At 24.7% G+C, this 10,869-nt stretch overlaps 1 protein-coding gene across 4 annotated transcripts; it reads right to left on the bottom strand.

Moving 5' to 3' along the window:
• Positions 1-5,325: 5,325 nt before the first annotated feature.
• Positions 5,326-10,197, bottom strand: LOC135120951 (uncharacterized). Of its 4 annotated transcripts, none has more exons than XM_064045276.1 (10): positions 10,136-10,197; positions 10,037-10,076; positions 9,902-9,977; positions 9,768-9,845; positions 9,656-9,712; positions 9,180-9,266; positions 7,296-7,370; positions 7,011-7,122; positions 5,522-5,631; positions 5,326-5,395 (listed from the first exon to the last, which is right to left on the bottom strand). In XM_064045276.1, the coding sequence occupies exons 1-10, from the start codon at positions 10,158-10,160 to the stop codon at positions 5,369-5,371; spliced, it is 687 nt and encodes a 228-aa protein (XP_063901346.1). In that variant the 5' UTR covers positions 10,161-10,197; the 3' UTR covers positions 5,326-5,368. The 4 variants fall into 4 exon arrangements, 3 of the variants coding, with proteins under 3 accessions (XP_063901346.1, XP_063901347.1, XP_063901348.1); XM_064045277.1 differs by having other exon boundaries at positions 9,650-9,712; positions 9,774-9,845; XM_064045278.1 differs by having other exon boundaries at positions 9,774-9,845.
• Positions 10,198-10,869: the final 672 nt, after the last annotated feature.

Raw genomic sequence — 10,869 nt, 5'->3', positions numbered from 1 at the left:
TACAAGTGAAGTTTAAAGTGGGCGGATTGTTCGAAACGATGCTAAATGCTGTTAGCCACGTGCAGAAAATAGTATTAGTAGTACTTAATAGAAAGCTGTTTTGTTTCTTAAGGATTTTTATTTTTCTCTTTAAAATTAATATGTACTTGCACTTGTCTTTTTGTTAGGGAGAAGGTTGTTTATGTGAATGTGTATGCAAAGTAAAAAGAAAAACCTTCAGTTATTACTGCTAATGTTTATATATTCCCTGCAAGAGGTTTAAATATTACTTGTTTTCATAAGATTTTTAGTTATCACTATCATATTGGGAATTAGCATAATGCTTCTACAGTTTTAAATTATCGCCACCTATATTAAGTTTTATGTCTAGCCTGACTTTCTTACTTTATTGTTGTAATTCTTTTTTATTATATACATTGTTTTTAGTTTTTTAACTAGTCTTATGTAAATAGTTAATAATTTGAAGATAATAATAAAACCCTATATTCTTCATGACCTTTATTTTTTAAAATTTAAGCAGTCTCTCTAATTAAAAACAGTGCAATCCTAAAAAGAAATATCAAAAGTTTAGAAAAAAGAAAAAAAAAATTAGACTTTACCCTATACATTTTATTCTCTAAATTGCTAGATCATATTTATACCTTTACAAAAGGTCAAAAATGAGAACCATATTATGTATGCATGTTTAGATTAAGTTTAAAAATATTTGAGTAAACATGTTCAATCTGGTTTTGTTTTGAAGACAAGTTAAACCAGAAGTTGTCATATTCGTATAAAATAATAAATGGTTGAAATAGTCTTGTGTTGATTTCACAGGTTGTAAGTCTTCGAAAACTTGTATATTATAGGCAGTAAAGTAATATAATATAGACAATATAAAGTATATTATAGGCAATAAAGTGATACAATTTAAGAAGTCGAAATTATAGAAAGGATTATAAATTTATTTTATTGTACAGAATTGCCAAGGGCGCCAAGTACAATTGCATAACCAAAAAAAATAGTGGCAATTTATTGTGCACTGCCCTTGAACGTTAACCTCTTACTATAAACTTACCACAAAGATTAAAAATTGCTTTCTTCCGCATTATTAGCTTATTATGTTTATGGTAGGTTTATCTTTGTATAATTAATTTTTTTTTGGTTAATTGTTCTTTCATGTGTATGTGTTTTTTGTGTATATGTTAGTGTTTTTATGTATAGTTCTAGGTAAATTCTCCTAAAGTACCAGCTTGAAGTTGATAAGTGAGCACATGACAACTGCCAAATCCAATTTTTTTCTGTTTACAACGAGGGTAGACCACTTATAGCTTTTTTAAATAAATATGAATACATCCTCTTGCCTTTACAAAAAAGGAAACCAAAAGTTTTCATACTCGATGGACAACCCCATTGGCTGAAAAATTTTAGGTTTTTCGAAATTAGCCAGAGAAATACTATATACGAAATACCTTATACACTCTTTCTCGGAAGAATGAAAAATGTGTAAAAGTTAATAATCTCCGTGATAATTGGTGCAACTTAATTAAGTCGATAAAAATATTACTTGTGACAAATTCTTTATTAACAGACAACATATCAAATGCAAAATCGTAATTACAAGACTGTACAAATACAAAAAAGTCTCCTTCAAAGAAACCCCCGGTGAATGCAATTACAGCACGCACTATTCTCGGTACTCTTCCTTCTATAATTTTTCGGTCGGATTCAAGTCCGAACTCCATGATTTGGAGGCCCCTTCCTTTCTTTGCCGGCTTTCTTCTCTGAACGTTTTGCAATACCAGGACCTTTCCACGAGTCGTTATAAATAAACAAACCACTTATAAGTGCTCCTGGTAACACATCTGCAGTATAAAAGAGTAAATCAAGCCTTGGGTAGCACATACCCTCTACGTTATCCGGCGCTTTTAAGAACTCGGTCAATGTGCAGCGGTTTCGAAAGCGCTCTGACCATGGCTCACACTACTGTCACGACAACTCATGCAGTAACTTACAGCCCCGATTTCCTTTCTGACGAACTAAAGACATTTTCCGCCGACGAAGAAGTCTTATCCGAGTGGCCCTGTTGATCGTAGAGCGTCGAAGACAATCTTGTGCTTAATCAACTGCGCAGGTGCATAAGAAAGAAACTAATGGCCATTTTAGCCATAAATGGGAGACCAAACCGCGCCATATATCCGAAACAGGCAGTAGCAGCAGCTCCTCCCTACGGGCTTGCACCACACCACCCCTTCGTGTAGGGAAATGTAAAGGCTGAGTAGGATAGAGACAAAGCTACGCTTTTCGCTGATCTCCTTGCTACCCAAAATATGTGCCCCCTCAGCAGGGCTTACCTCTTCTTGATCTCTAAGAAACACTTAAGCTAGTTAATGTTAGGGAAGTTCAAGCGATTGTCGAAGCGCTACCCAAAAAAAAAGTGCCTGGCCTAGATGCATAACTAATGAGATGCTAAAGAAAGTGCCATTAACAAGGGTGCACTATTTGTACCTCCTAGTAAAATCTGCTAATACCCTTGGCGCCTTTCCATTCCGATAGAGGTGGCGACCGTTGTGATGCTGCCGAAGACATTTAAACCCCAGCGATTTGCAAGGACAGACCCATCAGTGCACCTGTCAGCAGTCGGCAAAGTGGGGGAAGCCATTTTACTGCTCCTTCTTAAAGGGGTCTTAACTCTTGGGACGCCTTGCTCCTCCACTTAACTGAATGGATCACCCGCGTTTATAACTTTAAAAAGGCAACATGCGCTGTCTTCCTTGACGTTGGAAAAGCATGTAAGCAAGTTCGTCATGAGTACTTCTTTACAAACTGCGCTCGTTATTAGTTATGACCTTTAGAACGCACAGTATTTTGACTCGATCGAAAACCGGGAATTGTCATTTATAAATAAGTAAATAAACAATAGACAAGGTCTTCTGTTTTTAGTTTTGTGACGTCCTTTCAACCTATAGGGTCGTAAAGAAGTTTTAGCTTTATTTTCTAAAGAACAACTTTAATATATTTTTTTGTCTATAGGACCGAACAGAGTGCCGTCGGCAACAGTCTATAAGAACTTTAACAGGGGCTTAATGTCTTGAGGGCGTGGGCATTATTAAAGTCCTAAAAGCTCAAAAAAAAAAATTTAAACCGATTAGGAGTACTGTTGCTCAAACCAATTAATAAAAATGGTATCCACCGTTAACCAAAAACTGAAGAAATAAAAAGGTTATTCCTATTGGAATATTCAACTTATTGTTTATCTTAATAGAAAAGTAGTCTCAGAAGTTCTCCATTTTCCAACATTCAGCGATAAGAAAATGAAGCCATTGGCTTGGACGCTCTAATTAGCCGAATCGATAAAAGCGTGCTTTCATAATGAGGGTAACTAGAAAAAAAAGTAAAAGCAAAAACAGAACTCATAATTAGCAAAGTAAAATCATTATGGGAGGCGGTTGGGTCTTTCTAAGTGCGAAACTCCCAGCGATAAAACTTGCTCTATAAAAGGAATCTCTAAATATTAAGATGAAATATGGTGAGAGTGTTATTGAAAATCAAGACGGGTTCAATAACCTGGTGGGGAGTTTAGAAGCATATTCAGTAAAATTTGACCGATTACATATGGAGTTATCAGAGTAAACTGTGGAAGATCTTAAAAGTAGTTTCTATGATGCAGAAGAGTACTTGTCAAACTCGCTGAGGCATGGCAACTAACTAGTAGTTTAACTAAAACCAAGATAATGGGCCCAAAGCAGTTTTTGGAAGCATCATTCAGAGGTAAAAAGAAAGTCAAAAAACTTTGAGAAAAACACTACTATGTAATATAAAGAGAGAAATAAGGGTCTCGACCTTATTAAAAGGGATAGTGAAGTGTATTATCGAAGTTGAAAACCCGGCCACAAAGAAGACACAGGCTTTTCTAGTCACAGGGATGCTTCAAATGTGTAAAAATTGGCCATTTTGTAAAAGAATGAAAGGGCAAAATTTTCAGTCACACATTTCGCACTTACAAAGGCAGCTCTAATTTAATTTTTTAAAATAAACTTCAGAATAATTTTATTTCGTTAAGGATAAAACTCATCCTTTAAGGAAAAACACTATTCTTGACCCGGAAGCTAGTGGTCATATATAAAAGCAAAATATTTGTTAAAAATTTTAGACCCTCTAAAGAAAACGTCAGAAGATTGAGAACTAAAATTAGATTAGTCGACGAAGGAACGTATTGCGATGGCAAAGTCTTGATACTACCTGATTCTTCTTACAACCTTGTAATTGTTGGATAGCTATGTGATACAGGAGACAGTTTTATTTATCAAGGAGAAAGCTTTAGTTAGGATCACTGTGAAGAATTATCAAACAGTTGTCGATATTATCGGTAAAATCCCTCTCCGAGAGACAATGCAAAGATATATACTGGGTGAACACAGAGTTGGTTAACGAATTTCGAACTAGGTATGAAGGGTATGAAATTCTAGGGCATTCCGGCGAAGCACTTCATTGGTAAAAATAGTATGGGTATTAACAATGCCCTGAATCAAACATGATAAATGTTAAAGTTAGGAGAAAAGCAAAATTTTACTATAGTTATTCAGATATATCTGAAGAATTAAATGTGGGATCTTCATGGACCTTATCCTCCTTCCCTTAGGAGTGGTAGTATGCGGTGTTGATTGTCTGTGAGCGTGCACGCTTTGTCTGGATTTTAATTCTTATTAACAAGAGCGAAGTTTCTGTTAGAATGGAGAAGTTTATAGATCGCTTCCTAGGAAGGAGGTATGATGTTAAGCAAATTCATTCGGACAGCGCGAGGGAGTTACTTCCTAAAAATTGGGTGAAATGTGCAAAATTAGATGCATCGACCCTACATACAGGGCACTCGAAACTCCCTAGCACAACTCGATAGTGAAAGATACAGTGGACTACTAAAGCCGTTAACTAAGATCATGTTAATGTCGAAATTAACTGCAACTCCAATAGAGGGCGCCCCACAGCTGGGTGCATTTAATCCGTTATTAGGGTACACGTTCGACAGTTAAAAGGAGCACAGTGGAGAGAAGTCATTTTGGCGGCATCAATTTTATTCATTTAAAAAAAAAATTCGAAACGGACAAAAACCAATTAAATTAGTTAAACGCGCCATCTTTAAAATTAATTTTTAATTACATTAATTAAATAATATTTATTACTAGTTTTTAAAAAAAAAGTATTATAATTTGTTCTGCTTTTAAAATTCTACAAATTTAAATATTTAACTCTATTAAAAATTGGCCATCCAATTTTTAATAGAGTTAAATTAATTAAATATATACAAAAATTCAAACTAATCAATCAATAAATAAATAAATAGAAGGTACGATTTCATTAATTTAATTAAGATCCGGTTAAAAAAATCACGTTAAGAATAAGTGCTCTTCCGACGTTCCTTTAATAATAAAAGTAAAAAATAAAATAAAAATTATTATTAAATAAATTTAAAAAATAAAGTAAAGATTAAAAATTATTTATTAATGGTAATTATGTTTTTTATGTTTAATATAAAAAATTCGACCGGAGTTTTCCTTAAGAAATACGGAGATTCTTGAAGGGAAAGTTGACATAAATTTTTCGAAACTTCAGTTAATTGTTCGTCCTGCAGTTCTAACTTTTTTAACTTTTCAGCTAAAATAAAAATAAAATAAAATTTAACAATTAATTTAAAAATTGATAAATCCTAGTAAATTTGAAGATCAATTTTTCTTTTTTTATATAGAAAATTTTGTTTTAAAAAAAAAATAAGAAAAGGAAATTTATTAACTTATTGTGTAATAATAATTTATAATAATAAAAAATTTTATAAAAATATATAATAAATGGAAATTGAAAGAAATTCAAGGTACTAAAAATTTAATTATAAAAATTATTTTCATTTATATATAATTATTAAAAACCAAATTTTTTTTTTATAACTTAATTATTATAATTTTCGCTGATTTATATTTTTTTTAAACAACAAAAAAATAAAAACTAGAAAATTTTCTTAATCTTTTTATAAAAACTACAAATATACTTAAAATTAAGTTTTGCAAGACAATAAACTTTTTTTGCTATTGAAATTAAAAAATAATCAAAAAAATTTAATAAATAAATAAATTTGTTTTAATTGCACATTTAGAAGTAAAAAACTTATAATATTTTAAAAACTTATTATAATTAATGTAAACTTCCAAACATAATAATATTATAATTATAAAAAAATAATTAAAAAAAAATTAATTATAAATTTTTAAAAAAATAGGTTAAATTTGCTTTAAAATTTATGATTTAAAGATTTCTCATAAAATTATTATTTTTCTAATGAAAATATAAAAAATAATTTTTTAAAGTTTTATTATTGATTTATAATGAAAGTAAAAAAAATTTAATTTTTAATTTAATTATAAACAAAAATTTTAAAATTTCGTACTAAAACAATAAAAATAAGTAAAGTTGAATCCTGCTCTTTACTGAATTTTTCTACTTATATATACTTATTATTATCACACTTGTAAAAATCTTGTTATTAATATTTTCACTTATATATATTTACTATTTTACTTATTATTATCAACTACAAACTTGCGTTAAAACTTTTATTACGAAATTAGACTTTATAATAAAAAACTTTTTAAATTCATATTAGAAGAATATATTCATTTTTTATTATTATTACTATAATTATTACTTTACTTTTTAACTTTTATCTTATAAAACATGAAAGTAAAAAAAAATCATCTTCAGTATATATGAAAAAAAAATTTGCGAAAATTTATTATATAACACTTTTATATTTATATTAAATACTAATAGAAAAACTCCTTCTCAAGTTCAACTATAATACTAATAATAGTGAATAATTTTTTAATTGAAAGTTAAAAAATTTATTATAACATTTTGAAAATAATATTTTATTAAAAAAAATATATTATATTTGTGAATCTAGTTTATTATAAAATATTTTGAGTAGATAATAATTATATAAAAAGAAAATTAATTTGTAAACTTTAAAAAAGTTATATTACAACGACTTCTAGTAAGAGGAGTGCTAGAAAAATTTTGTGCCTTCTTATTTTCTTTCTCAAAAAATTCCGAAATTTTTGAATCTTTACTTTTATTTTCTTTATTTATACAGTTCTATACAATAATATATAATAGTAAACTGAGAACAATAATAGTTATAACAACAAAAATATTATTAATATTATAAAAAATTATAATAAAATAATAACCTTCATGAAAATACAAATAAACAATAATAATAATATAAAATAAATTTAATAATAAGTAATAAGCAAAAATAAATGTACAGGAGATAGAAAATCAGTTGCCGCTTTAGAAATTAATTGTTCATCGATTTTTTCAGTAACAGGTAAAGATAAATTCTTATTTATAATTATATAATAAATAAAAATTTATCAATATAATAAAAAATATATTTCAGTAATAAAAAATTTTTATAATAATAATTATAAAGAAATTTAGTTTGAAATAAATTATTATAATTAAAATTAATACTTTAAACTAAATTAAAATATTTATAATATTAATTTTCATGAAATTTGATAATAAATAAATAATTATAAATATTTAAACTAAATTTGAAGCTTAATAAAAGAATTTAAAAGAAATTTATTATAAGTGAAAAAATTATAAATATAAAATAATAAAATTAATAGTAATTAAATCAAGACTAAAATTTTATGTTAATTTCAAAAAAATTTTATAATAATTAAAAAGTCATAAATTTGTTATAATTAAAATAAAGATACTTTAAAAAAAATTCAAAAAATGATAAATATAAAATAATTAATTAAAAATATTATAAACTAAACTATAAATTTTATAATAATAATTTTAAAGAAATTTTTTAGTAAATAAAAAATCTAAATTAAAAATAATGAAGTTAAAAACATTTTAAACTATTATAATTATAATAATTTCATAGAAATTTTTTAATAAATAAAAATTGTAAATTTAAAATAATTTTAAGATATTTAATATTAAAATAAATATTATAAATATAAATTATAATAATTATTAAGAGAGTTACTAATAAATAAAAAATTATAAACATAAAAAATTTAATTAAATATCTTTTGAACTAAATTAAAATTTTATAATAGTCATTATATAGAAAACTAATAATAATAAAAAAATTATAAATATGAAATAATAATTTAAAAATTTTTACACTAAATTAGAATTTTTAAATAATATTAAAGAAATATAATAATAAATAAAAAAATAAATATAAATTAAATAAATTAAAATTTTATAATAATATCAAAAAATTTTAAGTATCTAATAATTATATTAACAAAATTTCAAACTAAAAATATTTTAAAATAATAATTATAAAGTAATTTGATAATATATAAAAATTTAAACGTATAAAATAATGAAATTTAGAGTTATATAATAATTTTTTGAAAATTATTATAATTAAAATTAACTTAAATATAATTTAAAACTACACTAAAAAAAAATTTATAAAAATAACTAAAAAAATTTGCTAATAAATTAAAAATTACAATTAAAATTAATACTTCAAACACCAAAAACTGGTAATTTACGAAAATATACAATAAATTTAAACTTATAAAATATTATAAAATATAACTAGAAAAATATTAATTAAAATAATATTTTAAAAATTTAACAAAAATAATAAATTAGTACTTATTAAAAACATTAAAATTACTATAAAATTTAGGAAAAAAATTATTTTACTAAAATTTATAATAAATAATAGTGATTCCTTAAAAAATCAAATAATAAAATTATAAAATTATATAATAATTATACATAATTTTATAACTACAAAAAAATACAAAATTGAAAAACACACATTTTAATATATAATAAAATTTTTAATTATAAATAATTATATATATATCAATATTAATTGTAAATAATCAAAAAAGTAAATTATTATTCATAAAAATAATTATTATAAAATAATTGTTATAAAATACTTTTGAATATTTTTAAAAAATTATTTATTTTTTTATTTTTCATAATTAAAAATTAATAATGAAGTAGTAAATTATTAAAATAATAAATTTAATTTTAATTAATATTTGATTAATTAAACCTTTAAATAAATAAACACAATTCCACTAATAAAAAATAAATTGAAGAGAAAAAAAATTTAATAATAAACTTCGAAAAATTAAAATAATAATTTGTACAACATTTTCCAAGTCAATTAAAGCTGTTGAATTTTTTTCACTAAATTCCGGAGTAGGTATTTGCTCGAGCTGAATATTATCTTGAGTCTTTACAAAAAATTATATGTATTATTATTAAAATGAGATGATTTTTTGTTTTTTAATAAAAAATATTAAAAAAAAAAATTTAGGAGGAAGAGAAGAATATAAAAAATTATATAATTAATTTATTACAAAATAACTATTTATACAGAAACATTTAAGAATATAATTATTATTATAATTCTAATTCTATAAAGTTCTTATATAATTAAAAAAATGAAAATTTTTTACAAAAAATTTCCTTCAATTAAAAGTTAAAATCAAAAAAAAACACCAAATACTAACTTGAAATATTTAAACGTTTAAAAAGTAAATTTTTTTTAACCAACTTTTCGAATTTTATATAATATTATAATGAAACTGCTATTAAAAAAAATAAAACGGCTAACAAATACAGTATCCTTTGATTTTTCAGGAGAAGTTCCAAGAAGAGTTTCATTATCACTACTATTCTATTATTATAAAAGTAAAATTTTTGAAATTATATTTAAAAATAGTAAAATATACACAAACAATAGAAGATTCTTCCCATTTTTCCCAAACAGTTTCATTAAGAGTTTCATTGTCGCTACTAATCTCCTTTACCTACAAGAAACTGTTCTAAATTTTATAGTAAATTACTTTAAAAAAGTAAATAAAACTTTTTTTAACGCCCGATTTATGGTTTTTTCAGCTCTTTCTTTTATCAACTTCTCTTCTTCTTCATTTAAGTGATTTCTGTTCGTTATTATATATAAAATTAAATTAAGATATAAAAAAGTAAAAAAAATATAAACGATAAACACTCGCGCTCTTCATTAATTCCAAAAGTTAGACCTTTAAAAAAAGACAATAAGTAAAAAATTAATATTATAGCCATGAAAAAATAAAAATACGTAATTTTGTAAAGAGAATTCCCATTTTTTTTAAAAAGTACTTTTCTGTAAGCACCTAAAAAAAAAAAGAAAAAGCAAAGTTTATAAACTTCAGACCTCACAAAAACCTTAAAATATAATATTTTTTTATAAAGTTTGTTAGAGGGCGATTCGTATTTGTATTGTCGTTTTACATTCAACAGTAATAAGAAATACAAAAAACAAAATCTTTAAGTACTATTAGTGGGAAGAAATAAATTGTAAACTATTTTGAATTAATCTTAATTTTTTTTGTAAAAAAGGATACTTGCTTTAATTTTTTAAAGACAAGCGAGCTAAACTAGCGTTTTAGTGTTTGCAGTTGGATTCTTTTGTTGTTTAACTATTTTAATTTTTATGGATTTAAAAAAGAAGAGAGACTAGCCGAAAGACTTCTATTCAAAGAAATGACCATAATTAAATAGGATCTTTTACTTTAATTAAAAAGGTCTCAGAAACTTTAAGATTTAAAATAGTGCACATTGCCTAAGATGTAGATGTAGTTATGATAACATAATTTTTTGTAAATGTGACCGTGTCTTTTTTTTTTAAAGCATACTTCAACATTAAGACAATGAAAGGAAAGAATTTTGGATAAAAGATATAAAGTACATTCGCAGTTTTTAAGATTATTGTTTTCATAACTTTTGCGGAAATGACAGTTTTTCCTTTACTATTAAAATTCTTTTCAACTTTATTTGTATAAAATTTTCTCC

The sequence above is a fragment of the Zophobas morio genome, unplaced genomic scaffold (assembly GCF_036711695.1).
Source record: "Zophobas morio isolate AGI-343-1 ecotype UQ-CSIRO unplaced genomic scaffold, CSIRO_AGI_Zmor_V1 ptg000451l, whole genome shotgun sequence".
Taxonomy (NCBI): Eukaryota; Metazoa; Arthropoda; class Insecta; order Coleoptera; family Tenebrionidae; genus Zophobas; species Zophobas morio.
Note: the sequence above shows the minus strand (reverse complement) of the source record. Positions and strands in the feature narration are given on the sequence as shown.